The 13,659-nt window shown below is 43.6% G+C and overlaps 1 protein-coding gene across 1 annotated transcript; it reads left to right on the top strand.

Moving 5' to 3' along the window:
* Window positions 1-881: 881 nt before the first annotated feature.
* Window positions 882-11,371, top strand: LOC139479032 (ribonucleases P/MRP protein subunit POP1-like). Its single transcript, XM_071261772.1, has 7 exons — window positions 882-1,054; window positions 1,499-1,683; window positions 2,471-2,704; window positions 5,989-6,076; window positions 6,823-7,485; window positions 9,088-9,231; window positions 9,546-11,371. The coding sequence occupies exons 1-7, from the start codon at window positions 922-924 to the stop codon at window positions 10,733-10,735; spliced, it is 2,637 nt and encodes an 878-aa protein (XP_071117873.1). The 5' UTR covers window positions 882-921; the 3' UTR covers window positions 10,736-11,371.
* The last annotated feature ends 2,288 nt before the right edge of the window (window positions 11,372-13,659 follow it).

Genomic DNA, 13,659 nt, shown 5'->3' with positions numbered 1-13,659 from the left:
TGCGCTCTTTCGAGGTCGTCCATGTCAACCAAGAGTAGTTGATAGTACGTGTGTACTGTCGTGATAAACTCGTATGCCTCGTCATAAAATTCGTTTGAAGACGCCAAACGAATAACGGCACTTGACTAACGCCAGTAACGGCAACACGGACACAGTAATAGATAATTATAAGAAAAGGACACACTTTATGTTGGTAAGAGTTAGGTAACAATCTTTATATATGCAATTACTGTTTTTGCCATTATTGACCGCGAGTAATATCGACACCTTAGCCTTTCGCTCAAGCCAGGGCGACATATATTATGGTAAGCGGCAGTAAAATCTCTGCAGAGAACCATAAGTTTCAGTTGGTTTCTTGATGAATTTCGTCATGTTAGTAAGAACGTAATATTGAAAATGCATAGTTGAATATCAATTTCTCAAAATAGCCTTTCAGACATATCAATTACTATTCAAATAACCAGATATTGCTCTTTGCGATAGGTATATGATGATAGAATATATATAGGTCTATTTTGATCTATCAAGCAAAGACAAAATTAATAAGATTTTGATCAAATTTAGTTACCTTATCATCCATGAAATAAAAACATCTCAACATGATTTCACTACAAGATATGTTTATAAAACTACATGTACAACAATCTGATTACATTGTATGTCTTTTCATTGTCAGTCCATGTTGAAGAAATCAACATTGTCTCTTATTGTGTCCAACATAGAATTGTTACTAGAACCTACCCCAACAAGCATTATTTCCCTCAGTTGTTTCAGGTCTTACTACCCTCTCAATATGTTAGTATTTTACTGAATGTACATCGTTGTTACGTTAACTGATAATAATTTCATTCCAGGTGTTTGTTGATAAACGTAAAGCTCTCTTACCTAACTGGAAGCTAGTGTTTATGGATTCCAACCAACATGTCTCAAAGTGAAGTGACTGGTAGTGGGACTCGCAAAAGGAAGCGTTCAGTCTCCAGTGATTTGAGTGGAAAAGTGAAAAGAGAATCAGAGAATAAGAGCAACCATGACATTCTCAGCCATGCTCCCGCAAGTAGGTTCAGTCACTTTCAACATATACAACTGGATTGAAGCAATGATTGCTGTGTCATGATAGCCGATTTCTGCATGTATCTATGTGTTATTTAATTCAAGTGTTATTGTTATTGTGTATTTAAAGTGTTGACCAAAGGATTTAACTTTCCTTTACATTTTGAACAAGTAATGTTGATATTAGTGAAATAGACTGTGGAAGTACCTTGTCAGTGATTATATCATTACAAGAATGAAGAATGTATGACCATCAAAATGTGTCATTCACGATGTTATGAACATCGGCTTCGTGGCAGTGTGGCCGTTTTCTTGTCCAGTGGAAAAGCTGTATATCATGTAAACTGTGCATTGATTTATATTAGTATGTACATATAGTATTTAGTTGTATGGTTTGACACATAAGCACTGACATGCTAACTTGTCTCATCTCTTGCTGTGTTGACAGGTGTGAAGATTGTAGACCTTGTCGAAAATCGAGCAACAGAAATCATTGCCTTGACCAATCATGTTGATAAGATTGGAGGGACAAAGCTCGTGTCGCAGCGCCTACCTCGCCACATGCGGCGCCGTGCACTCAGTCACAACATACAGAGGCTGCCCAGAAGACTGAGGGAGGTGGCCGCTAAAGAGGTCTTCATTTAACAGTTACAATCTATGGGATACCAGTTTGAGGACAATAAGGGGCAATATGATTCTAATAATAAGAATAATAATGTGCATATTTATGATGTGTTAAATCCACTCACTAAAGCTTCTCAAAGCATTACATTATTACCCCTGTCAATGGATCAGTGTGCACTTGAATTTCATTCTCAGCTTCCTGGGGAACATACAACCCTAGCTGCCTTATGAGGCACCAGAGGGTTAACTGTCACATCAACCGTCCACCTCCTCGCTGCCACTAACTTTGCTCTGTGCACTGTACACAGAATCACATAGCACATAAGTCTTTAGGCTGTCCAGCGTAGCAGTTCCAGTTTCATCAATCTTTCAGCTAAACTAAGCTGTACCAGTGTAGGGGCCACGGGTAGTCCAGTCTAAGGCGCCAAGATTTGCTGTGCAGAGTTGCATACCTTGGGCACGCCAGAAACCTATGATTGTGTGTTCGAATCCCCGATCGCCCTGATTTTGTTTCTAGGTTTGTCAGCAGCATACCTGTGTTCGTGGGTTTCACCGATGTGGTAAACGTCAGAGACCTGCATCACTTCGGGCTTTCCTCCTACATTAAGCTGACATGCCGCAATATAAGGGAATACTGTTTAGAGCGGCGTTTTAAACCGAACTTACTCACTCACACATTGTACCAGTGTATGGTGAAATATAGTTCCGTGAAGGAGCCGACATCTGTAACATTTTCTTCCTACTGTTTCCTGCGAAGTCCGAGAGTTAAATACTGCTTTGCTAATTCCACTGACAGATTGAGCGTACCGGTTCTACGAAGAGGCCAAGCAGGAAACACAGGCGTCGGCCCAAGAACTTGATGTCCGAGTACCAGCGGCGTCAGCGGAGGGTGTCATGGCTGGAGACACACATCTGGCATGCAAAGAGATTCCATATGATAGAGAAGTGGGGCTATCGACTTCCTGATCATCCCAATGACAAGAGCATGAGAGCCTGTCACCGGGCGGCAGATAAATACTGCCTGTTGCAGGTAATGTGGGCCGCAATGTAGAATCATGTATTCTGCACTTAATTGCAATTATTCTGAGAAGGGTTTTGGACAGCATTATCAATAACTCTCTGGGCGTGGGGTACATGTAAGATAGTGTATGCCATGAAATCTTATCTCAAAAAGCCCTGAAAATTGGAACTTTGGTCTGTAGTATAACTCAGATTTGTCCATGAGAATAATTTAAAAAAAACGTGTCATTTTTTAAGAAGTTTGTAAGAATTGGTTGAACATTACCGTGTTTGAATGTTCTGAAACCATAAGGCTGATAGCTTGTTAGGTTATGCAGAATTATGTACCCAAAGGAAGTTAAAGAACATGGCATGAGATATTGACAAAGTGATATGAAAGAATCAGATTCACTTTCACCTTTTTCATTCGTGACCAACTCGAATAGCGACTTGTGCCCCTCTCATGGCCATTTTTGCGACCGGGTTCCGTCTTAGCGCAAAGGGGCATACCTAAAACAATTTTCAACTCGTGGCGTAATGGTTCACATATATATCCCCATATATTATATATATTTCAGATGCAATTTAAAGCACATCAGGACATGCAGAATTATACAGTATGATTGAACATATTTAACTGTGTGTTGGGTATATTTTTAGATGCAAGACATATGTAAAATCAAAAATTATTTCTAAGGGATTCTTTGACGAAGAACTTGAAATCATACGCGCATTCTGATTGGTTTGTCGTATTTTCGCACTTAACATTCATCGATAGGGGGACCAGTCTCCTTGCAGATTACAGAAAGGGGCGAGTGGTGTCGAATGTAACTTCTTTTGAGTAGTTATTAATGGTATTGAGATTTTTCAAGGCATTAGATGTTTAGCTGTTTTTCTAACATCACATTATGCAGCCAATTGATATGAAAAACATTTAAAACCGTTGAACTGAAACACTTTCTCTTATTCGTGGCTCATTATTACACTGCAAAAGCTGTGGATGGTGTGGTAGGATGTCTCATGTGTTTAGCTGTGGATAGTGTCGGCCTTGTGTTGTAGGATGTCTCCTGTGTTTAGCTGTGGATGGTGTGAGCCTTGTGATGTAGGATGTCTCCTGTGTTTAGCTGTGGATGGTGTGGGCCTTGTGTTGTAGGATGTCTCCTGTGTTTAGCAGTGGATGGTGTGGGCCTTGTGTTGTAGGATGTCTCATGTGTTTAGCTGTGGATGGTGTGAGCCTTGTGTTGTAGGATGTCTCCTGTGTTTAGCTGTGGATGGTGTGGGCCTTGTGTTGTAGGATGTCTCCTGTGTTTAGCTGTGGATAGTGTGAGCCTTGTGTTGTAGGATGTCTCCTGTGTTTAGCTGTGGATGGTGTGGGCCTTGTGTTGTAGGATGTCTCATGTGTTTAGCTGTGGATGGTGTGAGCCTTGTGTTGTAGGATGTCTCCTGTGTTTAGCTGTGGATAGTGTGGGCCTTGTGTTGTAGGATGTCTCCTGTGTTGTGCTGTGGATGGTGTGGGCCTTGTGTTGTAGGATGTCTCCTGTGTTTAGCTGTGGATGGTGTGGGCCTTGTGTTATAGGATGTCTCCTGTGTTTAGCTGTGGATGGTGTGGGCCTTGTGTTGTAGGATGTCTCCTGTGTTTAGCTGTGGATGGTGTGGGCCTTGTGTTGTAGGATGTCTCCTGTGTTTAGCTTTGCATGGTGTGGTCCTTGTGTTATAGGATGTCTCCTGTGTTTAGCTGTGGATAGTGAGGGCCTTGTGTTATAGGATGTCTCCTGTGTTTAGCTGTGGATGGTGTGGGCCTTGTGTTGTAGGATGTCTCCTGTGTTTAGCTGTGGATAGTGTGAGCCTTGTGTTGTAGGATGTCTCCTGTGTTTAGCTGTGGATGGTGTGGGCCTTGTGTTGTAGGATGTCTCATGTGTTTAGCTGTGGATGGTGTGAGCCTTGTGTTGTAGGATGTCTCCTGTGTTTAGCTGTGGATGGTGTGGGCCTTGTGTTGTAGGATGTCTCCTGTGTTGTGCTGTGGATGGTGTGGGCCTTGTGTTGTAGGATGTCTCCTGTGTTTAGCTGTGGATGGTGTGGGCCTTGTGTTGTAGGATGTCTCCTGTGTTTAGCTGTGGATAGTGAGGGCCTTGTGTTATAGGATGTCTCCTGTGTTTAGCTGTGGATGGTGTGGGCCTTGTGTTGTAGGATGTCTCCTGTGTTTAGCTGTGGATAGTGTGAGCCTTGTGTTGTAGGATGTCTCCTGTGTTTAGCTGTGGATGGTGTGGGCCTTGTGTTGTAGGATGTCTCATGTGTTTAGCTGTGGATGGTGTGAGCCTTGTGTTGTAGGATGTCTCCTGTGTTTAGCTGTGGATGGTGTGGGCCTTGTGTTGTAGGATGTCTCCTGTGTTGTGCTGTGGATGGTGTGGGCCTTGTGTTGTAGGATGTCTCCTGTGTTTAGCTGTGGATGGTGTGGGCCTTGTGTTGTAGGATGTCTCCTGTGTTTAGCTGTGGATGGTGTGGGCCTTGTGTTGTAGGATGTCTCCTGTGTTTAGCTGTGGATGGTGTGGGCCTTGTGTTATAGGATGTCTCCTGTGTTTAGCTATGGATGGTGTGGGCCTTGTGTTGTAGGATGTCTCATGTGTTTAGCTGTGGATGGTGTGGGCCTTGTGTTGTAGGATGTCTCCTGTGTCTAGCTGTGGATGGTGTGGGCCTTGTGTTATAGAATGTCTCCTGTGTTTAGCTTTGCATGGTGTGGGCCTTGTGTTGTAGGATGTCTCCTGTGTTTAGCTGTGGATGGTGTGGGCCTTGTGTTATAGGATGTCTCCTGTGTCTAGCTGTGGATAGTGTGGGCCTTGTGCTGTAGAATGTCTCCTGTGTTTAGCTTTGCATGGTGTGGGCCTTGTGTTATAGGATGTCTCCTGTGTCTAGCTGTGGATAGTGTGGGCCTTGTGTTGTAGGATGTCTCATGTGTTTAGCTGTGGATGGTGTGAGCCTTGTGATGTAGGATGTCTCCTGTGTTTAGCTGTGGATGGTGTGGGCCTTGTGTTGTAGGATGTCTCCTGTGTCTAGCTGTGGATAGTGTGGGCCTTGTGTTGTAGGATGTCGCCTGTGTTTAGCTGTGGATAGTGTGGGCCTTGTGTTGTAGGATGTCTCCTGTGTTTAGCTGTGGATAGTGTGTGCCTTGTGTTGTAGGATGTCTCCTGTTTTTAAGTGTGGATAGTGTGGGTCTTGTGTTGTAGGATGTCTCCTGTGTTTAGCTGTGGATGGCGTGGGCCTTGTGTTATAGGATGTCTCCTGTGTTTAACTTTGCATGATGTAGGTCTCTTGTTGTAGGATGTTTCGTATGAGGGTTGTATTGAGATGACAGGCCGGGAAGACAGCATCAGACTCTGTTTGTCACACATGGTGTCGGACCAAACAGGTAAGAAAGTGGCAGGCCATTATTATTGAAAGATTAAGCAGTCAATAGGTCTTGTTTACTTCTTTCCATCCCAGAATAAGTAGACTCTTTTATAACTGGATTGTTTACCCCCTTCAACACAAACTATCTAAAGTTTGTATTATTAACAGTGTGATTGATAACCTCATTTCAGTTGTCAAAATGTCTCAATGGTAAAATCACATGACATGCTAGTTTGTATAGGAAAATATTAGATATTGTTCACTGACTAATAGACCTGCATGACGTGAAAGTTAATGTATCAGTAGTTGGGAGAGTAAGTTAATGTGGTGCTTCAGGTGATTGCATACTGTATATGCAATGCTACGCCACAGAATTTCCATAATAAATAGAATAGAGAGAGAGGTGTGTTGATACTGAAGAGACATACACAAATTTAAGTGTTTATCCTCGGTCTGCCTCTATGCCCGGAGCAGGCCTATGTTTCAATCCCAAGCCGTTTCATACCAAAAGACATTAAAAGATGGTACTTTTTGTTACCCTGCCTTGCACTCGGCATTAGGGGATAAGTGAGAACTGGTCCGCTTGGAGTCGGCGTGCTGAATGAGCTTTCCATGTTTAACTGCAGCATGGTATCTCAGTCGACTAGCACTAAAAAAGGGCATTAGTCCTGACTGGCACAAGCAGAAATACTCGCACATGTTGCTAGACCCTATTTCACCTGTGTGTCTTCCTTGTCCTGTGAGAGTTGAGGATGACTGTTTCAGGACCCACCCTTCTAGGCAAGCAGTACGTGAAGGGAAGCAAGTGGGGCGAGACGGTGATGTTTAGTCAGGACCAGTATCCGTACCAGGCAATTGGTCGCGTGTCCTTCCTGTGGAGACCTCCGCAGTCGGAAGACAGCACAGACAGACAGCTGTGGCTGTGGAGTCATCCAGCCAGTTTTGAAAACATCTGGCAGGAATTGGTTAAATGCGTGACACTAGAATTTGGTGTCAGTCCACTCAATGAACAGACACCCTTGCAGAATGGCAAAGAGAAAACGGATGGGAAAACTGAAGATTGCACCCCTGAGAAACCTGACTTAAGGGATCTCCAGTTCGAAGCTGGTGGCATCAAACTCAAGTCTTTGAAAGACAGCTTGTGTAGGTTCCGTCTTACTGGTCACACATCACAGGCTATTGTAGCTGAGGTGTTGCAGCCCAGTGATGTCAGCGTAGCAGATGTAACAGGCTCCCTCCGGTGGCAGAAGTTTTATGCAAGGGAAGACAATCAAAGTAGTTGTGCAAAACAGAAGCTGGTATCTGATTGGCTGAAGAGATGTCAGTCAGCAACAGAAGCTCCGCCTTCACAGGTGGTTGCACTGACAGTCCGAGATCCCCGACTGTTGCTGCCACCCAAGAAGATTAAAGTAATGCCCAAAGTGGAAGGTAACTGTTTGGTTTAGCAGTATCCTGTATGTGCAGGCTACCGCAGGGTAGGATTTGGAATAAAACCATGCATGTACGCCTGATTCCTCTGAAAAGGGAAAGTAAGGGAACAGCTAACAACCTGGCATGATAGACAACTCTCTTCAAAATACAAGAGGGGTAGCCGTGTAGCCTAGTGGTTAAAGCGTTCGATCGTCACACTGAAAACCCAAGTTCGATTCCCGACATGGGTACAATGTGTGAGGCCCATCTGGTGTCCCCTGCCATGATATTGCTGGAATATTGCTAAAAGCGGCGTAAAACCATACTCACTCACTCACAATACAAGAAATGTTAGTGTCTTCAGGGCTGAGAATCTTCCACGGATCCGCAAATCTCTGCAATTGTTAGTGACCACAAATTTGTTAAAATCTGATGGCTTCCCCCATAAATGGCCCCATTTATGCACCATGCTCCATTGCAAAAAGAATATCCAATTCTCATCCATGTGTCTGGTGTGACTAAGTGGAATTGTTTTTTTCTGATTGTTTTCATTTATATCTGTAGCCATGTGTCTTCCTGTGAGTATGTTATGCATCCCAAGCCGTGTATGAAGTTAAGCATGATGGGGTCCTGGCCATAGACCTGGTAACTCTGATGTGAAAATTTAAAGGTGTTGAAGTTTTAGTCAGTCAATCTCATAAAATAAGATCTTAGTTCTTGCTATCTCTAATCAAAGATCTGAGTACATCCCATTACGAGTCACATCAGAACGACCTTTCATCTGACCAATCAGAGCATCACTTGCCAGATCATGAAAGTGACAGTCGGAATGAGTTTTCTAATCATGCAACCCCGAAAACGTTTACACGGGGTATTCTGAATGACAGTTACGGCCGGTACGACTGATTCTGTCAAAATCACCGTCTATCTCGCGCTTCCATGGTAGAAATATTTGAACAGAAGCGGCGTAGCACAGTACGTGGGAAGCACTGACATAAAATCTCAATCATACATAAGACATTCCGGAATCTTTGTTTGTTCAGTTTTCAAAATTTGATTCGAGAACTGTGTTAACATACTTTTCAGGCAAAGCCTGAAATGGAAGTTGCCAGGTTGAAACGAGTGACGTAAAGCTCGAGAAAGTTGTTTCCTAATTGGCCTATGTTGGCATTTTGTTAGTCATTTCAGTGGTCGTTCAAAGTTTGCGAAAGGTCGGTCTGACGTGACCCGTAATGGGATGTCCTCAGATCTTTGTTTGTCGGTAGCGAGAACTTAGATCTGATTTTAATGAGATTGAATTTTAGAACTCCAGCAGTAGACCTCAGTTGATTTCTTCGCAGCTAACTGGGTGTCATGACCTTATCAACATTTTGAGTTTGTAGAGAGTTTGGAATGTGATAGTTGCCTGAAATGTGATGTCTTTCAGTGTTGTTCAGATGCAGTTGTGTCTATCAAAACGTCAACATTTCACATGACCAGGTAGCTCAGAGGTAGAGCGCCAACTTACTGTTGGAGGTCGTGGGTTCAAGTCCTGCCCTGGTCTGAGATTCATGTCATTTGCTTCTTGTCATTTGATAACGGTTCATTGCTTAGTGAAGTGATTATCCAGTTCTATTTAAGTTGAGCAGACACAGTCCAGCCCTACTGATGCTGAACTGGTCCAGACTTCTCCTCTCTGGGATGAAGCTGTGCGACAGGAAGTGAGGTCATCCAAGATGGCTGACCATGAGCTGAACAAAAGACGTGGTGAAAATCTTGTGCCAGGTGAAAGTGTGCAACAATCATGGCAGTTGCCACGTAGAGACCCTTATGTGCCACAACTTAAGTGTTACAGATACATTGCTTTTTGGTAGCCTTGACCGTTGTATGTTGGTGGATAGGAATTTGTTCAATCTTAATTTGGCAATAGTGTTGTTGGTCTTAAATATGTTAAAATGACTTATTTCAGTTTTTTGTCTGACTGCTAATAGATTCCATTTTACTTTATGACAATAAAAATGATAAAATCTGATTACCAATTAAAGGTAACTGAAAAGCATTTTTACTGTGATTCTGTAATGAGGGCTTTTTGGTTGCAGGAATGCCTGTTGATCTTGGATTGGATGAGTCCCGAATACCCGTGTTGCTGCTGCAGAGGCCAGGCTATAGGACTACCATCTCAGCCAGCAGACAGCAGCAGCCCAAGTCTGTCCACCAGGGGTTCGGGTGTGGGTGGGACGTGATTGTTCCACAAGGATGGGGCACAGCCTTTCATATTGCTCTTGTGTTCCGTGGAGCAAGAGTTGGGGGACTGAGAGAAGCGACTGCTGTGTCACGCGAAGCAGGAACTCTGCAGTTCCCGGCTGACTTCCCGGACACCCAGGCCGGGAAAGAGTATGCCGCTGGTCAGCAGGATCAGCTGAAGAAGAAGTACGACCGCAACCCTCCAGCCAAGCGGCCCAACTTTGTGAAGATGGGTGTCCAGAACCCATTCCTTTGTCCCTGGTCACAGTTAGTGGATGAATGGCTATCTACAGCTGCACCACAGTCCACATCTGGTCAGATCTTCGTCCTGAGGAATCTACGAATGTTGAAGCTGTTGAATGAAGTCATGAGGATGCAAAGAAAAGGTGATGGCTCAAACTTGAGCAGGTTTGATGCATTTCCTGGAAAGGCTGAATTGGAGAAGTTAGTATCTTCCAATGCTCGGTGTTTAATTCCTCTTCGGATTACAATGCATGGGAAAGGTGTTCCACTGAAGTTTGCTCATATTTGTATCCCAAAATCTGAAGATTTTGAGAGTCTTACCAAGGACTCTGATACTGGAGGTCCTTGTGAACCAAAGCATCCTGATCCTGAGGGGGTAAGGAGACGAAAGGCAAGAAAACAAAACAAAAAGTCCAAGAAAACAAAGACAATTGATATAAAGTCAGCTCTGGCAACACCATCTAACCCCATGGAGGCAGCTTTAGCCAAGATGCTTGCACATGGAGATGAATCAAGCAAGGAAGATAATGAAAACAAGGATTTCTCTCCAGAAAAAGAATTGTCCAATGCCAGCTCATCTGGTGAGAGACTTATCAGCAGTACAAAACGTCAGATAATTGGCTTTGTGAATGATGGAGACTTTTCTCTGGGACAAGGTCAAGGTCATGGGAAGGCATTCTGCTCCCTGCCTGGTCTTCTGAAGCTGATGTCTGAGATCCCGGCAGGTGCCCCATGTCTGGCATTGGTGAGGAACACCACCACTCTGCAATACCGCTTTGTCTGGCTGTCAGTCATCATGTAGTCAGTTTTGTGTTATCCTAGCTCCTGGCAGGTGCATCATGTCTGGCATTGGTGAGGAACACCACCACTCTGCAATACCGCTTTGTCTGGCCGTCAGTCATCATGTAGTCAGTGTTGTGTTATCTGCGATCCTCGGAGGTGGCCTGGCACTGGTGAGGACGTCAACCACTCTACAGTTCTGTCTTATCTGGCTGTCAGTGTCAACGTGTGGTCAGTGTGGTCTAAGATCCTAGCATGTGCCACCTGTCTACCACTGGGAAGAAAGGACCAGACTCTACTTAACCACTTTGTCAGTCATCATGTCGTCCGACTTAGAAGAATTCAGAGCCTTCTCTTTGCTTACAATAAAAACTCATGAGCATGAAGGTTTTTCGACTGGAACAGTAGGTGAATTATCTGATTTCCTAGCTTCTGAAAGATAACCCATATAGTTCAAAGCTGATTATTTCTTTGAGGAAGGTAATGAGAAGCTTTGGCAAATCATGAAAAAATGTAAAGTATCACACTTGCAACTTCAGGAACAGGTGACGAAATATGTTGACTGAATTGAAGATGTGTTGTTGTTTATCATAATTATATCATTATAATATGAGTTGTTATTTTATTGATGAGCTGTTGTAGAACACTTTTTCAATAATCCTAATGTTTCCGGAGCACATAAGTAAAAAGAATAAAAGCATCACTGTAAATCCAGGAGTTGTGCTCTATTTCAAGTCACCTTGCGGCTGTAACCTGCTTCTTTTTCTAGTATGGTTCGTCAATCACTCACTGAGGGTGTAAAGTTGCCATTTAAACTCTCATCCTAATATTGATGTGTATAACGATAATATTTAATAATAATAAGTGCATTTATAATGCGCCAGATTCCATTCAACAATCGGATGCTCATATCGCTACACTATTATTACCCCTGTCAATGGATCAGTGAACACTCGATTTTCATTCTCAGCTCCCTGGTGAGTATACAACCCAATGATATTTGTTTCATGTCCCTGGCTTAAACAAAGTAGGGTTTCCTATTTCTGTGGGCAGTAGGTCTTCCAAATTTCATACTACTAATGCTCATAAAAAAATAAGCCTTCAAGCCCTTCTCACCTTTTTCCGAAAGTGATAGACAGTTGTTTTTGGCGGATGTTTATGAGGTCACTGAAGGGTTGAAGAAATCAAAGAGGCAGGGGGCAGCCTTAAAGGGGGACTAGCCAGGGTAAAAAAATTACCAGTCCCAACGAGTTTAATTCAAAAGGTTCAGGTGCTTTTACATCATGTAATTAATCCAACAATTAATGTTAACCATAATGACACAAAAACAATGTTTCAATATTGTGTTGATTACATCTAGAAATGGTGGTGGTCGGGTAGCCTAGTGGTTAAAGCATTCGCTCATCACGAGGAAGATTCCTGATATGGGTATCATACCCGTCAGCACCATACCTGTGCTTATGGGTTTTACCGAAGTGGTAGACGTCTATGACCTGCATCACATCGGGCTTTCCTCCCACATTAAGCTGACACACCCTGATATAACTGGAATACAGTTAAAAGCGGAGTTAAACACAACTCGCTCACTCACTTACTTGATGTCTCATGCAGTCATTTCACAGGTACATGACCTCGTGGGATTCAGTTGGCGAGTTCAGATGGGTGATTAGGCTCGGTGACCTGGTTAATTATATGTCATCATGTTGCTTGTAATATGAATCATTGGTTTGTCCAGACTTGGTTTGACCGCCTCCGTGGTCTAGTGGTAGAGCGTCCGCCCGGAGAGCGGAAGGTCCGGGGTTCGATCCCCGACGATGTCATACCAAAAGACGTTAAAAGATGGTACTTGTTCTTACCCCGTCTGGTGCAGGGCTTTAAGGAGCTAAAACAAGGACTGGTTGGCTCGGAGTCTGTATACTGTGTCTGAGTGGGGTATTCATGTTAAACTGCGAATGGTATCTCAGTGAGCAAGCACTATAAATCGGCATCAGTCCGGACTAGTACAAGCAGCCACACGCACGCACGCACACACACACACACACACACACACACACACACGTGCATGCACGTCGCTAAAAAAGTGCAATAATCTTGGACGTGACGTTTAACCCAATTTCACCTCACCTCACCTCACCAGACTTGGATTATTTGCAGACCGCCGCCATATACCTGGAATATTACTGTGCGACGTTAAACAACATTCGCCGCTGTTAGTAACCCCTGTTTGTTAGGTTCAGTAACGCCCAACAGCATGTAAAGAGAGCACCCTGCTTTCATTCAGCATGATGAGTCGACTTTTCACCACCACACTTTGTGCCGCCCACGCAACCTGACTGCAGCGAATGTCTCGGTGTAGATACATGCTACAGACTAAATCAGTCTCCAAGTGGATTAAAAAGTTTACAGGAAAGTAAATCTTTACATTGAAACATTCCCCTCTGTCATGAACCGTGACGGTGAATGAGTGTGTGGCAGACTGGTGATTCAATAGCATCAGATGCAGTGTTGCAGTACATCATACTCAGACCCGTGAAGCTCCGGGTTAGAATTAGTCTTCAGCAACCCATGTTTTCCGTAAGGCGACTAACGGGGTCGGGTGGTCAGGCTTGCTGACTTGGTTGATGCATGTCATCGTATCCCAATCGCGTGGATCGATGCTCATGTCGTCCATCACTGGATTGTCTGGTTTTATTTACAGACCGTCGTCATATAGCTGGAATATTGCTGAGTGCGACGTTAAACAACAAGCAAACCAAACTGTGATGAAAATATATTTTTGTGGACCAAAACCAAAATAATTCAGCATTTAACAGTGCCATTTGAAAGATTTCGTTTTCCGCCATGCAGGAGTGTGAAAGATATAAAATAGTTCCGAATCATTATACCTTATTCAGTAAAACAAATGCGAATAATGAAACCTTTCGTTATTCGTTTCACGAATCTCAA

This window comes from Haliotis cracherodii, unplaced genomic scaffold (assembly GCF_022045235.1).
Source record: "Haliotis cracherodii isolate W230 unplaced genomic scaffold, xgHalCrac1.p SCAF_4, whole genome shotgun sequence".
Lineage (NCBI taxonomy): Eukaryota > Metazoa > Mollusca > Gastropoda > Lepetellida > Haliotidae > Haliotis > Haliotis cracherodii.
The sequence above is the reverse complement of the archived record's forward strand: the minus strand, read 5'-3'. Positions and strand labels throughout refer to the sequence as shown.

Excerpts from the sequence above, each read along its gene's own strand:
- LOC139479032 (XM_071261772.1), top strand. The coding sequence starts at position 922 with ATGTCTCAAAGTGAAGTGACTGGTAGTGGGACTCGCAAAAGGAAGCGT. Across the intron at positions 1,055-1,498 it reads TCTCAGCCATGCTCCCGCAA|GTGTGAAGATTGTAGACCTT; the intron begins GTAGGTTCAGTC and ends CTGTGTTGACAG. Across the intron at positions 9,232-9,545 it reads TGGTGAAAATCTTGTGCCAG|GAATGCCTGTTGATCTTGGA; the intron begins GTGAAAGTGTGC and ends TTTTGGTTGCAG.